The 20,612-nt window shown below is 39.7% G+C and overlaps 2 protein-coding genes across 8 annotated transcripts in view; one reads left to right on the top strand and one right to left on the bottom strand.

The window, feature by feature from the left end:
* The window catches only part of LOC139961923 (adhesion G-protein coupled receptor G4-like), a 68,246-nt gene that overhangs the window by 15,149 nt on the left and 32,485 nt on the right, over nucleotides 1-20,612 (top strand). The gene's annotated exons all lie outside the window — the stretch shown is intronic.
* Nucleotides 844-20,398, bottom strand: LOC139961927 (uncharacterized). 7 transcript variants are annotated; one of them, XM_071961631.1, is made up of 7 exons: nucleotides 18,254-20,398; nucleotides 17,677-17,748; nucleotides 16,736-16,807; nucleotides 8,096-8,262; nucleotides 7,156-7,330; nucleotides 5,055-5,182; nucleotides 844-1,088 (listed from the first exon to the last, which is right to left on the bottom strand). In XM_071961631.1, exons 1-4 carry the CDS (start codon nucleotides 18,289-18,291, stop codon nucleotides 8,106-8,108), a joined length of 339 nt encoding a protein of 112 aa, XP_071817732.1. In that variant the 5' UTR covers nucleotides 18,292-20,398; the 3' UTR covers nucleotides 844-1,088; nucleotides 5,055-5,182; nucleotides 7,156-7,330; nucleotides 8,096-8,105. The 7 variants fall into 7 exon arrangements, 3 of the variants coding, with proteins under 3 accessions (XP_071817732.1, XP_071817731.1, XP_071817733.1); XM_071961630.1 differs by having other exon boundaries at nucleotides 854-1,088; nucleotides 8,120-8,262; nucleotides 18,254-18,306; XR_011791089.1 differs by having other exon boundaries at nucleotides 856-1,088; nucleotides 8,120-8,262; nucleotides 19,737-20,389.

Raw genomic sequence — 20,612 nt, 5'->3', positions numbered from 1 at the left:
GCTACTGGTTGGAGTGTCATTTAGCACAAAGAAGTAACACCATTAAGGGGCGTACCAATACGCCCCGCTTCTGGTTGGAGTGTCATTTAGCACCAAGAAGTAACAAAATTTAGTGGCTTGCAATACAGTTCTAAGGGGCGTACCAATACGCCCCGCTAATGGTTGGAGTGTCATTTAGTTCCAAGAAGTACCAACATTTAGTGGCTTACAATACAGTTCTAAGGGGCGTACCAAAACGCCCCGCTACTGATTGGAGTGTCATTTAGCACCACGAAGTAACAACATTTAGTGGTTTACAATACAGTTCTGAGGGGCGTACCAATACGCCCCGTTACTGGTTGGAGTGTCATTTAGCACCAAGAAGTGACAAAATTTAAGTGGCTTGCAAAACAGTTCTGAGAGGTGTACCAAAACGCCCCGCTAATGGTTGGAGTGTCATTTAGCACCAAGAAGTTACACCATTAGTTCTGAAATAACATAATAACACCATTAGGTGGCTAAGAATGCAGTTCTGAAGTCCGTACCGATACACCCCCTACTGCTCGGAGTGTCATTTAGCAATAAGAAATTACATCATTAATAACAACAATAAGTGGCTTACAATGCAGTTCTGAAGGATGTACTATTCAGACCCTCAGATTGCTCTAATGGGCATACTGATACCCCTACTAATAATTTTATACCAAAAAAGTACAATAATAAGAGAAGTCACTGTAACCTTACCCAACCCTCCCACCCCCCCTTTTTATTTCACACACACTTAAAACAAGCATTTTAGGATTTGCAGAGTAGAAGACCATGTGGCTGTTCCAGTGTTGCCACTTCCTAAAGATGAACACATATATCCTACAAGACAATTAACCTCCCTGTTGTCCCCAAATGACCTTTGACCTTCACCAAACTCAATACGCTTCTTTTAATCAGTGCTATACACATTTTTTTCATCCTCTGTGATCTAGGATCATCCCTAGCAACAATAGGCACAGTAAGTTATGTGCCATCATCCCATCAAAGTTTCCTTGCAATGGTTTTCCTCTTGAACGCAATGGCCAGACCAAACAGACTCAGTGTGAGCATTTCTGTGTCATCTTCAGAAAAAAAGAGAGAAATAAAACTTTATTCTACACTGACAGTCTAACCATTTTATTTATTTTTTATCTGTTGCATTGATAGTAAAAAAAACAAATGAACAAAGACTGCAAATGTTTTTTTTTGATATGATAAGTTAGCAGGACTATACTGTCATATGATTGCAGTGCTATCACTCTGCTGTCCTCTACAATCTGATTAATACTATGACAGAGGTCACATGTCTGCCTGTATTAGTAGCCTACATGTTGTTCCCATTATACAAGTGAAGATTCCATTTGAATGTAATGTGTCCCCTTGGAGTAATATTGAATTAAAACATTGAATTTAATTTGATGTGACATTTGACCTATGTTTCTGGGGGGTCTGCTAGACATAGACTTTAACCCTAAAACACCTTCATACCAAGTTTTAAGAAAATCAACACAGCCATTTAAGAGGACTGTTTGACATAAAATTGGACACCCCACACAGACAACTTTTACCCCTCCCTCAATCAAACACTTCCGGTGACCATGCAATACCCCACAATGAATGACCCCTATTGGGAAAACTAACCACTACCATGGCAACTGTTGCGTAATACTGTTAATGGTCCAACTGGCAAAGGAACTACAATATTGTACCTAATCCTCCCTATGAGAGTGATTAGATAACAATTATTTGAAAATTCACATACTGTAAGAGAGCGATTCTGTGTGCACAACACAAAGTTATGTGTTATGTGTAGACAAGGACTTTCCATACACACTTTCAATGTCTTAATGCATAGGTCATTGCAACCTGAATATACAATATGGAGGAATGAGATGAATAACTGCTCGGCAGAAATTCTTCTATAACAAGAGCCCAAGGGCACTGTGGTTCCTTGCTTTGGGTATATGACAATACACATAATATTATCAAGCAAGATTGGGCTCAAATAGTCCAAGTAATTGTGGTCCTACATGTTCCCATAAAGTAACCAACACTATAGACAACACTTTTGTGATCACAAAATGTGATCAGATTTTTGATCAAAAGACACTTTTGAGATCTAAATATGGCGTCGGAAATGTAAGAAATATAAGAGACCTACAAGCGTGTCAACAGATATGATAACATTGGTGACCTCAGATGACATGACCTTTAAGTTTTAAAATGTTCCACCACCCCATTCACAACTTGTCCCAAAATATCAACCATTTCACACCTTGGCATTGAGATTTAATTGCATTAAATGTCAAAAAATTAACTTTGAACTTGTATACATAACTTCACACACAAAGGTCACCTGGAGGTCAACCAATTGACATATTTGATCGGTGAGACCTAAATAGAGCATGACTGTAAAAATTCAAACATTTTTTCTTTGCCCATTTTCTCCCCCCCCCCCCAAAAATACTACTTTTTTAACATTAGCTGACCTTTGGTGACGTTGGATCACATGACCATTAAGTTTGAAAATATTCCCCTATACCATTTGCAACTTGTCCAAAAAAATCAACCTTGTAACACCTTGGCACTGGGAGTTATTGCATTAAATGTCTGAAAATTAACTTTGATCTCATATAACTTCGCACACGAAGGTCACACGGGGGTCAACCCATTGACATTTATGATCAGAAGGTACCTTTAACATCTGAAAATAGCATCGAAACTGTAAAATTCCACAAAACACGAAAAGGTCACCAGAGGTCAAATTGAGGTCAGGGGTCACCCAGATGCGGGTCGACAAATGGATTACATTGAAGCAACTCCCAACCCTAACAGACAATTTGTTCTCAAGTTATCACAAAAATACTAGTTTTTTTATCATTAATTGACCTTTGGTGACCTCGTATCACATGACCGTTACGTTGGAAAATATTCCCTATACCATTTGCAACTACTCCAAAAATATCAAGCTTGTCACACCTTGGAACTGGGAGTTATTGCACTAAATGTCTGAAAATTAACTTTGACCTATATAACTTCACACACGAAGGTCACACGGGGGTCAACCCATTGACATTTATGATCAGAAGGTACCTTTAACATCTGAAAATAGCATCGAAACTGTAAAATTCCACAAAACACGAAAAGGTCACAGAGGTCAAATTGAGGTCAAGGGTCACCCAGATGCGAGTTGACAAATGGATTACATTGAAGCAACTCCCAAACCTAACGGACAATTTGTTCCCAAGTTATCGCAAAAATACTAGTTTTTTATCATAAATTGACCTTTGGTGACCTTGTATCACATGACCGTTAAGTTTAAAAATATTTCTCTATACCATTTGCAACTACTCCAAAAATATCAAGCTTGTCACACCTTGGAACTGGGAGTTATTGCATTAAATGTCTGAAAATTAACTTTGACCTCATATAACTTCGCACACGAAGGTCACACGGGGGTCAACCCATTGACATTTATGATCAGAAGGTACCTTTAACATCTGAAAATAGCATCAAAACTGTAAAAATCCACAAAACACGAAAAGGTCACCAGAGGTCAAATTGAGGTCAAGGGTCACCCAGATGCGGGTCGACAATTGGATTACATTGAAGCAACTCCCAACCCTAACGGACAATTTGTTTTCAAGTTATCGCAAAAATACTACTTTTTTTATCATTAATTGACCTTTGGTGACCTCGGATCACATGACCATTAAGTTTGAAAATACTCCCCTATACCATTTGCAACTTGTCTCAAAATATCAACTGTGTAATACCTTGGTACTGGGAGTTATTACACTAAATGTCTGAAAATTAACTTTGACCTCATACAACTTAACATACAAAGGTCACCTTGGGTCAACTTATTGACATTTTTGATTGATGAGACCTAAATTAGAGCATCAAACTATACAAATTCAAACATTTTTTCTTTGCCCGTTTGCTATCCCCAAAATACTAGTTTTTTAACATTAATTGACCTTTGGTGACCTCGTATCACATGACCGTTAAGTTTGAAAATATTCCCCTATACCATTTGCAACTTGTCCAAAAATATCAACCATGTCACACCTTGGAACTGGGAGTTATTGCATTAAATGTCTGAAAATTAACTTTGACCTCGTATAACTTCGCACACGAAGGTCACACGGGTGTTAACCAATTGACATTTTTGATCGGAAGGTACCTTTGAGATCCAAATCTAGCATCAAAACCGAACATTTTCTTTTTTGCTCGTTTCCTCCCAAAATAAGCACATTTTTTCTAATGTGACCTTTGACCTTTTGACCTTGGTTTCAGGTGTAGTTTAATCTCCTGATTCCAAAAAAACAAAACGACAAGTCTGTACAACCATCCTAACTCCGACCGAAAAACTTTGACCCCATATAACCTCGCATATAAAGGTCACACGGGGTCAACCTGATGACATTTATGATCAGAAGGTACCTTTGACATCTGAAAATAGCATCAAAACTGTAAAAATCCCCCAAAACATGTAAAGGTCACCAGAGGTCAAATTGAGGTCAAGGGTCGCCCAGATGCGGGTCAACAAAAGGATAACATTGAAGTAACTCCCAACCCTAACGGACATTTTGTTTTCAAGTTATCACAAAAATACTAGTTTTTTATCATTAATTGACCTTTGGTGACCTCGGATCACATGACCCTTAAGTTTGAAAATGCTCCCCTAACCAGTTCACAACTTGTCCCAAAATATCAATCTTGTCACACATTGGCACTGGGAGTTATTGCAGGTTTAATATTTTCGGTTTTTTGACCATAACTGACCTTTGGTGACCTTTGTGGGCACCAAAAAAATAGGGCACACCTTCTCCATATGGCGGATCTATAGTTCAAGTTTGGCCTCAATCCAACTTTCCCTTATTGAGATAGAGCGTACCCAAGCAAGCGTCACAGATGCACACACACACAGACACACACACACATACACACACATACATACACACACACACACGCCAACCTGACTGCATAGGTTCCTTTTGCTAAAGCAAGGAACCAAAAACAACATTCATAGTAGTCACCTTTACCTCAATGCTCATCTGATGCCTGGTTTCCCCTATTTTGATGTGCTTGTTTGCTAACCAAAGTTTTGTATCTTTACATTCTTGTCTGGATTGTGGATGCCACCAATAACTTCATAATGGTATCCATTTGCCTGAAAGAAAAATTTGTTACAAAATGTGAAAATGAATATATCAGTAACTTAAGTCAAAGTAGCGTAATGTCAGACTTTTGTCCTCAAAGATCAGGTGTAATTGACATGCAAACAGAAAGCCACAGGGCTTAGTGATTCCTTTGCCTATTGTTATTGTAGGGCATTGGAGGGGAGAGTTCTACTGAGTACATGGGATCCACAGTGAAATGAAAAAAAATCTCTTGCAACTATTAGCAAAGGAGAACTAAATGTGTACTCAAAGATATGGTGTGGACAACCCTGAGTTATCATGTTTTCAAAGGTTTTTAATATTATGATGTGTGTAGGAATCCACATGTCAAGTAAAAGATCTGTTCATGTTGTTCTTCTTGTCTAGGGCTAATATTGCCATGTGCATGGTGAGGTACCATGTTTAAGAAGTTTTCAGACTGAAATTAACTGACCTTGAGTGACCTTGACCGAAACAGCCAAAAAAATAGAAGACAAATGCTTAATTCCTATCAAATTTGAAATTTACCAAAACTTCACTTCTTCAGCTAGAAAAGTTGTCAGTTGTTGACCACTAGTCAGGGTTTTTGTTGAGAAATGAAGTAGATGGGTCAAGTTGAAAAGTAGGCGGGACTGTCTGTACGCGGACATGGGGGAGGGGTCTAACCCTCCCCCTCCCCTTTGCCGGAAAATTGCAATTTAAAAAGTCTCTAGATGCAAAATGGTGCAATATACAGTTGTTTGGTCAATGATATTGCCCCCTCCCAATCACCCCTTTCTTCTGTCCTATTTTTCTTTTTTTCTCCTGAATTTTTTTATTAACACTCGGGTCATGGAGCCTAGGGAGGTAGCTATGCCACTGAACCGAACTTAGCAAGGGTGTGACGCACTTGCTGCATTAAATGAAGTGCCATCATAACAAAATGATAATAGGTCTACGGTACCTACAAAGTGAGTAGGATTTTACTGCCAAAAAATACCCAACTAGGTCTGTGATAGAATTTAGTATTTATATAGTATTTATTTCTCTCGATTTTTTTCGTCTAATTTTTTTTTTAATTTTAATTTTTTTTTTTTTAATTTTTTTTTTTTTTTTACTGAGCGTTGCAAAGTAGCCGGGTCCTGTACGTGCAGTAAGCGAGTCATTTGCCCCGGGTCCCGGCTACTAACGAAAACCCTGCTAGTGACCTCAAATGACCCTGACTTCTCCCAACACACTATCAGCTGAGTATTTACTAAGAGTGTCTTCATACTGAGCATTAACTTCATGCAAGCTGTACTTAGTGAGATATGTCTTCAGAATTTAACTAAAATTGACCTCAAATGACATTTGACCTCAAAAAAAGTTAACATTATAGATGGCAAGTATTCAATCAGAGGAACAAATTTGACATTCTATGTAGCTTTATTCTTTGAGTTAGCTCATTCACAAAGTTTTCAGGTTTAGACCATTGGTTATCTCATATGACCTTTGGCCCCTCCCAAAGCAATAACAGTGAAGAATTTACTAAGGTGGTAGATACCGAATACATTCTTCTAATTGTTCAAAGTGTGAATTTTATGTAAGCTGTACATGGTGAGATAACCTGTTAACAAAGTTTCAGATTTTTAGGTGGTGTGGATCTCAAACAATTTTTGACGTACTAAGTAACAGCAAGTGGTAAGAACTCGGTTGAGGGATAAGCATACTAATTTCACTTAACCTTTACTTCAGTAAGGTCATTTATAGGGTTTTTTACGGTTGACCACTGGCAATTAAATAACAATTGCAGCTGAGAATTTGCTAAGGGGTAGCTTTCTACCAAGTATGAACTTCATGCATATTGCACTTGTTGAATTATCAAAGTTTTCAAAATTTGAGCTAAGGCATCTCTCTCTCTCTCACATATGCACACACAAGCAGTCACTGCTGCATGGTTTTTGATAAACAATTATGAAGCACTCCATTATAAAAATCACTTTATAATCAAGTGCTGATTACTCACCGTGGGTTCTGAAAAATTCTCCAAGTTTTCCAAAGTTGTTGCTATAACAGTCAGTGGTTGATATTGTGGTTGTTAAAATCTAACATAGCCTCTTTTAGTTTGGTGAGAAATTACACATTCACTTCTCTCAACTTCCAACCAACTTCTAGATTTTCTATGTCAATATTTGCAACACCTGTGGAGAAGTAAAAACGATGGTAAGTAAATTTCTGCAAAGCTAACATCAACTGACAGGGAAATGCCACACTGTAGGTATGCAAAAGGTTTTCCGTAAACTTTGTAAAGCTAAAAATACTATTCAAACCAAATGTACACAGTGACTATAATGATTGTTAAAGTATGTTGAGAAGCAATGTTCAATTAATGAACACATTATTAATGGGGTTCTGACCCCTCCCCGATAACACTCAAATAAAAACTGATACTTCTATTGATGTTGTAAATTTCTGGTGAAAAGTCAACAGTTGAGGCAGTTCTTAATGGGCATGCAGTAGGAGGCATACAGATGGCTCAGTATGAAGGAGACTGCACAGAAACTGGTGTAAAATGAATTTAACAGCTGCCTACTGTCCGTTTAGTTGTGGGCTGCTGAATATTACTCATACAGTATGCGGGCCCACCATGGTAGCCACAGGAAGAAATTTTGACTAACAAAAGGCCAAAAATAGATTGCTGAAAATGGAAGATGATTGTTTTAGCATCTATGACAAACTTTGATCAATGTTTTTGCGTGTTCAAAATTAACGCTTATTCAAATTCTCTTCAATTTTTTTTTTGTTCAGTAAATTGGTGAACCAAAAAGTTTGGGTTTTTTTTCCCTTTGTTTTTTGGTGGGCCAGATTAGATTGTCTGGCATGCTCAATCTGGCTAGTAGGGGCCCCCTGTTCTAAAACCACAACAGTTCCAATTCCTGAGGCAGTATATTGTACTGCTACCGTACCTGACAGCTTCTAAGGGTTCTCACCTAAGAATGCTGCATTGACTTCCTTCTTGATGAATTCTAAAGGGCTGACAACTGGCTGATCCTTATTACTCTTCCTCTTTTTGTGAAGCACAGGTAACTTGTGCTGAGCCTTTCTTTTCTCTTTACTTCCTGATGTTGAAGGTCTGTTTTAAAGTGGAAAAGAGCAGTTAGTAAACCTGAATATGATAATATGCTAGTGTCCTTTGACTCCTTGGACTCCAATATATCAACCCCACACTGAAAAAATAAACTAGTCAATATTGCCACGGACTAACGTTAAATTAGTCTTTAACGTTAGTCAATGCACCCGGACTAGCAAAAATCTTCGTTTCATCGCTGCTTCTTAGTTAGTTTACACTGACTAAGGAAAATATAATCGCAGCTTAGTCGGTGGCGACGGACTAAGGTATTTTAACCCATGGACTAAGAACGATACGGACACCCGATTTACGCCATAATCGTAGCTTAGTCGGTGTCGACGGACTAATGTATTTTAACCCAATTCGATTCACTTCAATTTGGAAACCGAGAAGCAACGGCAGCTTGCTGGGCTTGGCATAGTTTCATACGATCACTCTAAGCAACTTTCAACCGTAAATCACCCAAGAAGGTCTTTAGAAGAATGGAGGTATTAACTGCATCATCGGCCTACCTGTTATTCCTTTAACTAGAAGGTAAAATTAAAGTTAATTGTTAGGCCACTGGCACTAGTACTGTATTATGGTTAGTGTAACGCTACCGTTGTCACGTTGGCGTTTCGCAATACACAAGTGCAATGACAGTGAGTAGCCTATAGGCTTCTACTGGGTACTGCAGTGCATTCTCAACACTAAAGTGTGCATTCTAAACACCAATTAACAATGTGTTATGTGTGTATTGGGCTAGATTGAACAGTGGCACATAATCTTCTAATTTATTCCCAAACAAATGCTGGAACTATAAGGCTCAATAGTTTATTTGACGTCTACACTCATTTGGTAAAGATTTCCTGTAATTTCCCATGTGAATCTAAATGGGTAGGCTTTGTGATATTGAATAAGCAAGGCTAGACCTTCAAACGTACAGTCACAGTCGACTGAACACATTATGTTGGCTAGTCAACGGTATTATATGTTGCGAGCAGTCAGGATGCACGCTTCAGTTCTATTTAACCTTTTCATTTATCATTTTTTAGTATTTAATTTCCGGTCACGCCCAGGAAACAATTGCGACATTCCTTCACGGTCGACTTGCTTACTGTAAGAAGTATTAACCGTTTTTTTCTCAGGAAAGCTTGATAGTCTGAAGTTATTATAACATGTGCTTTTAGTATACTGCCAAAAGAGTAAGTTGTTGTATTTGTATTGATATTTTATGTAGAAGTAACGGAAAATTTAGTATGTTTAGTTTGGTCTAATTGCACGTTTTTTTACTGTCCAATGTAGTGCAGGGTTCACTTGCGCGAATTCAAATTATTCTGTTTATGTGTATGTATATGCATCGATTCTTAGATTATGATGTTTTTTTGACATTTATTTGTAATTCAAGCATATCTGTTTAGTAGCAAAGTTTAAAGGTTAAGATTAATTAGTTTTCTCATTTTGATCCTAGATTGAATGAAACTCATTGGCGTAAATAATAGATCAGATGATACAGTTTAACGCAGTTGCTAAAACTCTGGGTATTCTCTAGTCTTCGCCGGTCCATTATATACTTTAGTACTACTAGTAAGACTAAATCAAAACGACCGTAGACAAACTTAGTGTAACAAAGTACTGATTCTCCTCTAGCCTAGGTCTAAACAGGCTTGTTATGTGAGCAAGCAAAATAACAACTAAAAACGATTAGGCCTATAAATAAGTTGGCTCAGTGCATTTCTGTTTCTAAAATTTTATATTTTTAAAGATCATAAAAACAAACAAAGATTTAGCCCATGTTTTATTATCTCTGTATTCTGGGCATTTGATTCTGGTTGCAATGGTGATGACACTCTCGTTCAAATTTTCAGCTTTATACAGTCTGCTTCAAACTTTGGGATTGTTTTTTTGAGACTATAGTGGAAGCAAATCTCACATAACTTTGTGGTGACAACTTTATTTTTTTTTTTTTGCAAATGATGAATACTTTGCTGTTTCTTTTTTCCAGCAGGAATTGAAAAGCCAAATATCTAAGTCAAGGGTGAGCTTTCCTGTGATGTACGACACCAGTGTGGAGGCAACAACAGAAGAGGAGAACTGTGTTATATATGGCTTAAAGACATGTTTTAAGATGATATATTGGTACCCTTCGCAGAACAAAAGAGTTTATCCAAGAGTCCAAAAAGCAAAGGAACAAGTACCATAGAGAAAAAAGATGGAAGAGTGAGTTTAACTATTGTACCCAACTGTTTAATGATATTTAAGATACTTTTCATAACCTGTTTTAAAAAAAAAACAGTCTAGTTTATCATTTACGTGCAAGCTTCATAAGTTTGGTCAAATTTTCACTGATCTGTAGAGCGGGAGTCCAGAGGGTTTGGTTAGCTGGGAAGGTAACCAATTGCCTGGTACATCACAATGTTCACAATGCATTCCTGTATATGAAACCTGACGACTGGCAAACCGACTGTGGTGGATGTGGCTGGGAGAGCAATTTTAAAGTCACCTAATAGCTAACCTAGAGCAGCTTTCATGGTAACCACATCAAAGTAAGAACAATGTGTCAGGTATGGCCCCAAGAGCAACAAATGGCCATTGCCAGTAATTATTGGTGGTGGGGTACCCCTGCCAGTGATCTATAATTGACCCCTCACGGCTGACCTAGGTCAGCTCATGAGGTAACCACTTGAAACCCTGGAAAATGTTGGTTAGGACTTCAGATACAAGGGATGGGCATTGCCAGTAATTTTTATTGGTGGGGTACCCCTGCCAGTAGACCCCCAATATGCCCATCCCCTCATTGACCTAGGCGAGCTCATGATTTGACCAGTTGAAACCTACAGGAAAATGATAGGTATCACTTCATATGTAAGGATGGGCATTTCCAGTATTTTATATTGGTGGGCCACCACTGCCAGAGTCCGCCCATCCCTTACATATAGAATCCTGTTAATAATTTTCCAGTAGTTTTCAACTGGTTAAATCATGAGCTGACCTAGATCAATGAGGGGGGGGGGGCTTTTTGGGGGTCTACTGGCAGGGGTACCCCACTAATATAAATTACTGGAAATGCCCATCCCTTACATATATATAGAGTCCTGCCAATCACTTTACAGTAGTTTTCAACTGGTTACCTCATGAGCTAATCTAGGTCAATGGGGGATGGGCATTTTGGGGGTCTACTGGCAGGGGTACCCCACTAATATAAATTACTGGAAATGCCCATCCCTTACATATGAAGTGATACCTATCATTTTCCAGTAATTTTTCAACTGGTTATCTCATGAGCTGACCTAGGTCAATGAGGGAATGGGCATTTTGGGGGTCTACTGGCAGGGGTACCCCACCAGTAAAAATTACTGGCAATGCCCATCAGTTGTATCTGAAGCCCTAACCAACATTTTCCAGTAGGTTTCAAGTGGTTACCTCATGAGCTGACCTAGGTCAGCCTTGAGGGGTCAAATATAGATCATTGGCAGGGGTACCCCACCACCAATAATTACTGGCAATGGCCATTTGTTGCTCTTGGGGCCATACCTGACATATTGTACTTACTTTGATGTGTTACCATGAAAACTGATCTAGGTTAGCTATCAGGTGACTTTAAAATTGCTCTCCCAGCCACACCCACCACAGTCGGTTTGCCAGTCGTCTGGTTTCATATGCAGGAATGCACTGTGAACATTGTGATGTACAAGGCAATTGGTTACCTTCCCAGCTAACCAAACCCTCTGGGATCCCGGTCTATTGGGATCATTATTAACATGATTAACATAATTATTAAGCTTTGAGAAATAACTTGGTGTTATGCTGTGCAAAGCTAATAATAATTTGGTAAAGCTGCTATTCCTGGCTTATAATTTGAGGGACCTAGATTTAAATGTATACCTCCCAATATGTTATAAAATTTTAATGTAAATGTATGTTTATGATAATGTGAGTTATCATGTGCTATATCTGTATCTGTGCTTACACGTATATCATATTTTCTGTTCACAGGTCAATAATGGTGCAGATTTTGGCTTCCTGAAGACAAGTGGGAGGCCATTTGTAGTTAAGAGAAACACTCTTTGTTCGTGAAGAATTAACTGGTGTCGATTTGGGGTACCACTTTAAAAGGAAAGTCATGAGGAACCCTTGCCCAAGATTCAACTTTGCATTATTGTGCAGTGCTATACTTTTGCGATTCATGTTTGATCCATTAACTTGTCTTAACTTTGTTGGAAAAAAAATCAGATTTTCAGATTTTATTTACAGTGATTTCTTCTCTATCTGTCAAAAGTCAGCCTTTTGTAGACAGAAGTTTTATCAGAAATAAATACTGCCAACGTACACATTATTTGTGTTTCTTCTTCTCTCTTTTCTTTCAGTAATGCTAGTCAGTGAAACTAGTCGGGTTTAATTCTTTCAGTGAATCTAGTCGGTGCAACTAGTCAGTCGATACGGACTAAGAAAGGTTAGTCGGGAGAGGCACCATCCTGACTAATGTAAAACCTGCTATAAACTAGTCGGTGGCTCATATAAATTAGTCGGTAAAGACCGACTAATGTCACCAACTAATGTAACTGACTAATATACATTTACCGACTAAGAAATTGTTGATCGACTAAGCTGACGGACTAAGATGACCGACTAAGAAATCCAACCGACTAAGGAATAAATTAGTCGGTATAGCAACTGACCAAGGCTATGTTAGTCGGGAGAGGCACCAGATGGACTAACGTTATGTTAGTCGGTGAACCAATTTAAGTTTTCAGTGCAATCTTGGCCCAATGTCTGACCCAGAGGGGAGAAGGGGTACACATGAGGCTTTCACCCCCATGAAATTGAAGACTGTAAGCATTTTACTGCACTGGTGCATGTCAGTCTCTGAAGCAATAATATTCCTTGTTACTATATTATATTGATTCAAAACTAATTATATAGTTGCCATAAAATTTTAGGATTTTGGAGTAGCCGACAACAGGAACGAAATTAGGATTTAGGAGCACTTCACGTTTTAACAATGTTGATATGTTAACACTATCCTGGCTTCACTGATTAAATAGGCTTACGGCCTAGCTCTTGCTAAGTTGGAGTTGGACGTGACAATGTTATTTTCTACGACATTTTAACAGATTTGTAGGTGCAAACAACAAAGACACACGTTTTTGTTTTAAATGAAAGCTGAAGGTTAAGGAACGTGAAGCATCAATCGAATTAATCAAATAGCTGCACGAAATTAGGACTCACCTTTGATGTTGTGACCTAGCCTACACAGACTTCAGTCTAGAAATAGTGTGCACGCTACCTAGGGCCTAAGTTAGAGCCCGTAGAGGCCCCTTTTCTTCTAAGTTCTATTTGTATGTATGTATGTATATGTGATCTTCCCGCAAGCAGGAACTCGCGAAAGAAGCCATGGAGGCTTATAGACTCGCAAGCTGACCGAAGCCAATCTCTCGGCACACATTCATTTAACGTCTATGTCAGGAAGTTGTTATTGAACAACACCCTTGCCAGACGACACACATTGCTGTCGGCGGGGAATCGAACCGGGGATCTCATGACTGGGAGACGCCGGCGTTAACCACTAGGCTATACACTCCGCCTATTTGAGGCGTATTACAACGAACCGAACTTGTCAAAAAATTGGCAAAATCGCTTGGTCAATAACTTCCTGGGCTCCTGCCTTTAATTGTACCGTAAATTGTCGAGAGGAATAATAAATTTAAAATGCCGGTATATCCTAGTCATTGAATCAACTTGAAGTAGGCCTAACGTTTAATACTAACTCGCATCATGTAGTGTACTTCACTTTTTCACCTTTGACCCTCAAGTTTTCTGTCAAATTCACGTACGTACATAATATAAGCTTAAGGAGGTAGCACTTGTATGTTACTACGCGACTGTAGTCGCCGTTTTCTTGTTCGTCGGAAAATATCACAGAAACAGATTGTAGTACAGTAGAAACCGTCAGGAGTGTCACTCGTTGACTTGTTAAATGGCTGTCAGCGTTGCTTGTTATTGCACTTGCTTCAAGCAGTGGCGTCGCCAAGGGGGGGGGGGGGCAGGGGGGGCACGTGCCCCCCTGGAAAACCTAGTGCCCCCCCCCGGGTGCCCCCCCATCTGAGATTTGGGTTGGTAAAAAAATATATATATATTTTGTTATATTCAACTCCCATCATCTGAGTTGGTTTTTCATAAGGACAAAGAAGCACAGTAATTAGTATTTTCTTCAAATGAGCTGCGAAAAAATTAACAAGTTTATCCTTGAACGTCGGGTATCGAAGTCGTAACCCGCGCCATCACAACAGGTGTCGATATTTACATTGAATGTGTCAGTGCTCACGCCATACCAGCGGATATACAAGTCCGCTTCGCGAGCTACATGACTGTGAGAAGGGAGGGTACTGCAATATGTTGCCTTGGTCTGAGGTTGACAGGTTAGGAGCTGACGAAATGTGAGAATGTGAGGGTCCGCAGGCACCATACTTGCCTATATTTGTGGACCCATATATTAACCCTGTTGTGTAAGGGGTGCAGAGGTCATTTGAGGTCAGATGCTTGTAGGAACAAATGGCGAATGTTCACACCTGCATACTGAGCCATACTCGATGTGTGATAAAACTTTGGATTGCATGGTGATCCCTGATAGGAGCCAATAACGATGCTGGAACCTGTTACATCTTAATAGATAATGGGCGAAAACGAGAAGGACAAGAAAGGAGTCGGGGTCATGCACACATTAATTCAACAAATGTAGGTTCTATTGATAGGGTTAGGCATAATATCGACAGCATGTGGTTCATATCCTCCGCAAAATTCTGCGCCTTGTTAAAATCATTACCCTCAAAAATAGCAATTTCTGGAGATATCTTCAGATCGAATTTAGCATCAAATGTGGCAGCATTTTGCATCTAGCCCATCCTCCGTATGCGAAAATTTTCCAAAGGGGAGGGGGGCAGTGGCGGCGGAACCGGGGGGGAGGGCTTGGGGGCTTGCAATCTGAGAAATTGCAGGCTTGAGACCCATATTTTAGGGCTAGGTATTCGCAGCATAAAACACTCGGGAAGTGCCGTTTCCGGCCATCTGGGGGTTTGAAAAACCCAAAATTTTCTTGTACGCTCCGCGCCAACCGATGGTGGCGCTCCGCTTAGATAGTCTCTACACATTAGTCCCCCCCAATAATTTTCCCGTTCCGCCGCGCCTGGAGGGGAACCCCCCTCCCCTTAGACCCCTCCCAGGACGTTGATCCGTATCCACCTAAGTGCCCCCCCATCAAATGCTGGTGCCCCCCCTGTGCCCCCCCAGACTGAAAAGTCTGGTGACGCCACTGGCTTCAAGTAGCATTTTTTCACTCACAATCAAGTCAGAATTGATTGAAATATCTTTTCTAATCAGTTTGGGTTGTAGACAAGCCACACTACATGACACCGACGGTTTTTTCTTGAAAGTCAGGCTAGAGCAATGTATAGGGTGTTCATTATGTGTTTGCATGAACAACTTAAAAATAGTAATACACAAAATATGACGACAGATCATGAAGAAGTTCGAATTCAATGTATAACGTTAAATGCTTGTCTACACTGCGGTTGGACACCTGCAATCACAAATAAGTTACGCTTGGCAGTTACATTAGCACACTGCGGTTCAAGCGTCCTTTGACTCGAGTCAGAGAACAATAGTATTCACTGTTGATGTCAGTTCTGCATGAAGATAAAAAACACTGATAATGTGCATTCTGACAGTTAACCCACCACAATGGAGGTTATAGGTCGGTTAATTACGCGGTGACTTGATTCGGGTTTTCAAGAATGGTATGGTTTAGACATTTTATCCTTCACTGACCTTGTTTTCAGGTTTGCCAAGCAGAATTACCAGAGATCAATGTCTTAAACTACAGAAGTTATAAGTACCATATATTTGTCAAAACTCCTTTTTATTCTCAGAGGGTTATGGAATAATTTGTCTGAGAAAGTTGTACTTGCAAGTAGTGTACGAACATGGGAAGTATCACTTCCTTGGTAAGAATGGCTTTGGGTGTTCATTTAGAATATTTGAGAACAAATGGAGAGTGAATGCTTCCAGGAAAGTACTTTTTGACAAGGGCGTAGGAACCGGGGGCTGAGGGGCGCCAGCCCCCCCCCCCCCAGTGAAAAATATGGGGGGGCGGAAGTATCATTCCGCCCCCCGCTCCGCAAGTCAGAAAACCCCTTTTTCATTTCCAAATGAGAAAAAAATCTCATTTGGAGCACCAAATTGCATTTAAGGCCAGGTGAAAATGCAAAATTCTTTACAAAATGGAGTGAGAGTTGAAGTGTGCTATATTGCACCAAATTGCATCTGAGGCCACCTGGAAATGCAAAAAAAATCCAAAGGGGAGGGGGACACCCCCTCCCCTGAGACCCCCCCAGGCCGGCCATCAGTCTTCAGCCCCCCCCCCCCACTCAAAAGTACCTTCCTACGCCACTGAGAGCTATGGTAACATCAACTACATATTATGCTGATGGAATGTACTTACAAGTATTTCAAGTTTGTTAAGTTTTCGAAGATGTTGGAAGAAAGTGACTGGAGTTGGTTGTGGTCCAATCGCCTCCAACAAAGAAAGAGAAAGCAAATTATTTATATCTGTAATGCAAACGTAAAGCGACCTCAAACATGTTATTACTCCATTTGAAGCGATTGACTGTGCACCTTTGATTTGGCATTCTATATATGATCTAGGAGTTGTTCTTAACACACCCACCGGTTTTGTTAAGACACATACAGAGGCGGTAGAAGCGAGGAGGGGAGGGGGTGCACAAGGAGCACGTTACCCTCAAAAGTGCACCCTTATTGTAAAAAAGACTCCATTTGTTGAAAAATTAAATATTATTGTTGTTAAAAAAAATGTCTAAATCTATGAGTGACCTTTTGTTGACAAACATTCAAATACAGGATTTCGCAGTATGAACGCACAAAATGAATTACTTTGTTTGAGGTAACTTTATGCTTTGGTATGTTGGACCGTTCTGCGACTGAGTAAAATAACATTAGCTTCTAGCAACGGGATTGCGAATTGAATCACGTCACGGAAATGATTAATACTTCCTTATATTTGATATGTAATAATAAATAGATATGTGAGAATTGCAAAGCTGTATCCGGCTTACAAGGAATGCAGCCAAATATTTGACAATTCAAGGGAGATAGTTTAGGGATTATACAGAAACGAAATATCAGAAGAAAAAACAACAACAACTAAGTATAGCCGCTGATGAAGCTCCAGAAGGACATGTCTAGGTTTGTTACTGGTTTGATGTAGCTCTGCAATTGCATTGACCACTTTGCCTCTAAAGGAAGATCCTGATTGATTTAAAAGTCAAACTCTTTATATTTTGTGGACCCGTATAGGCCTCTTTATCTCCATTGTTCCTATAAGTATTTATGTATATTTAGTTTGTTAACATACGTATTACTTACAAAGTTTCCAGGTTAGGTAAACGTGCAAACACATCAGGGGAAAGAACACGCAGCTTATTAGTTTGTAGTTCACTGCAAGAAAGGTAAACTATGAGATGAATTCACAACAGGATGTGCCTTGCTTTCTAACACAAACACATAAACATGCAAATGATTGCTCTAAAGAAATGTATCTGAAAATTGTCTGTATTTCCTCAAAGCGGAATGGTACACAAATCAGTGTTCTTCATAAAAGCAATTATAATGATATTAATATAATATAAATAAATTTAATAGCCAGTATCCGTTTTTGGTTCACTTGGATAAATAAGGAAAGTGTAAAAAGGTTTATAAAACTATAACAATGTTTAAAAATTGCACGACGTGCAACTTTTAATGACATTTCATGAACTGTCAAATGTGTTCGGAAAATATATGAAATACATTGCTTATGACCGTATCTGCATTGCATTTCAAACTTTAACGAGAATGTATATAAGCCATAGTGACTAATCAACAAGCACAGACAAGTTAACGATTGCACTATTGAAAGATTTATCGTATTTTCATGAATTAACATAATCATTAATTTACTTACGCTGTGCGTGCTTCAGTGGCGTAGCCAGACTTTTTCATCTGGGGGGGGGGGCAAAGGGAGGGGGCGAAGGGTCTGATTGGTGGGGCAGACTAAGCTAGTACAAAAGACATACCAAACAGTTTGCATGACAATCTGTGGCAAATCGGGTATTGTGTCAGCAATGTAGGGCACAGATGGTCACTCTAGTTAGCTGACGTTTTATGTTATTTCCACATAGGTATTATTAACGATAAAACAGATCACTGAAAAAGTCATCGATAGTTCTCTTTAAAATCTGAATAGACTATGCTCTTTCTGTCAGTATTCAAAGATGATCAGCATGATATCTGACTGGCCTGGGAGTGTAACCACCCCCCCCCCTCCCCAATCAACAAAAGATGTTATCATTCCCCCTTCGGGCCCTTCTTTTGCACTGTCTAGGGCTCACTCAAACAGTTTAGCGAAGGTTAATTCGCCTATTCTGATGACTGTCTGCGACGAATTCGTCCAAATTGATCCCCTCGGACAGTTCCCTTTCGATATGTAAAACTCCGAGATCACTAAGGCGAGTGTCTGACATTGTGTTCCGCATATAGGTTTTGACGAGCTTCAATGTTGAGAAGCTGCGCTCGCATCCAGCACTCAATACCGGAATCGCAATGGCAATTTTACAAAGGCGTAACAGCTCTGCAAAGACATCATTATATGGCTCCAGAAACGATGTCAGCGACAGAAGGTTGGGTGGTGGCGTCTCTCCCGTGTTAGCGAACTAGCGCTGGAGGAGTCTCTGTGCTTGCGGAACCTCGTGTTTGAGGTCTTCCATGCTCGCATCGAAAACTTGGCCAAACTGTTCGACGCTTTCCATCGAGAGGAAATCCTTATATACTCTCTGGATTCAGTGATTGGATCCCTCTCATGATCTGGCAGTTTTCTGTGGAGAAGCGCTTGTTCATTTCCGCAAGGGCGTAGGAACCGTGGGGCTGGGGGGGGGGCCACCTCCCCCAGTGAAAAATGTGGAGGGGCGGAAGTATCATTCCGCCCCCCCCCGCTTCGCAAGTCAGAAAACCCCTTTTTCATTTCCAAATGAGAAAAAAATCTCATTTGGAGCACCAAATTGCATCTAAGGCCTGGTGAAAATACAAAATTAAGTTTACAAAATGGAGTAGGTGTTGAAGTGTGCTATATTGCACCAAATTGCATCTGAGGCTACCTGGAAATGCAAAAAATTCCAAAGGGGAGGGGGACACCCCCTCTCCTTAGACCCCTACCCCAGGCCGGCCATCAGTCTTCAGCCCCCCCCCACTCAAAAGTACCTTCCTACGCCACTGCTTTTTGAAAACGCCTAGCAATTTTAGCGTGCTATGATTTGGGGCGATTGGCTATGCACTTTCAATTTATTTTAAAAGCATACCCATATACATGCAAGAACCAAAAACTCCACTTGGTTATTCTTAACACAAAATATATTTCATTATACGGAAATAAGTCCAAAAATTTTCCTCACCTTAATGCTGTTTGGGATCGGCGGTATATTTCGAATCTTCATGTAATTGTTGACAAGGGCTCTTTGGTTCCAAAAGTAGACTTCGGACAAGTCCGAAAAAAGAAAAATCTTGAGTCTTCCTCTGCGACACACCAATTTCTTGGTCTCGTCATTTTATAAAATTATTATTTAGGCGTTTCGAACTTTTTCGCAACTTCGGCTCTACGATTTTGCGTTTGGTGCATCCGTACATGAGCAGTCTAACCTTGTCAGGGTACAAATACGTTGGTGGTCTGAACAACTCCCTGGTCTAACAAACGTATACGTATGTGTATGCAACTACGACAGTGAAAATTTACGATATCAAATAATAGTGCGGATGTTTGTGGTAGAAAAAAGACAACAAAGTCTGGTTGAACATCTCCACGTTTGCGGTCAACATCGAGAGGGCCGATGAAAGATGATATTACGTAATCATTCCTATCACGTTGCGTTCTCTCACACAGGAAATGAAGGTTAACGTTTTTTAAGTTGACGACATGCCATGGCCTTAGCCTTTAATTAGAACTATAGTTGTAAATAAAGAAAACAGTGTGTTTGGCGAATAGGATCATTTATATACCTACCAGTATGTGTATGCATGGAGGTCAAAAACAGGTAAAAAAACCCAGGTAAAATGGAGGTAAAAACAGTTTTCCCTCCATGGTGTATGCATGTGTGCATGCGTGAGTGTATGTATGTATGCAATGCATGTACGTGTATAGATATGGATGGGTGGGAATAATAAATAAGCTGCATTAATAATATATGATGCATTTCATTGAAAATAAGGCTGCAGATATATATATATATATTTATATATATATACATAAATATATATTTATATATACATATATA

This window comes from Apostichopus japonicus, chromosome 20 (genome assembly GCF_037975245.1).
Source record: "Apostichopus japonicus isolate 1M-3 chromosome 20, ASM3797524v1, whole genome shotgun sequence".
In the NCBI taxonomy this organism is placed as follows: domain Eukaryota; kingdom Metazoa; phylum Echinodermata; class Holothuroidea; order Aspidochirotida; family Stichopodidae; genus Apostichopus; species Apostichopus japonicus.
The sequence above is the reverse complement of the archived record's forward strand: the minus strand, read 5'-3'. Positions and strand labels throughout refer to the sequence as shown.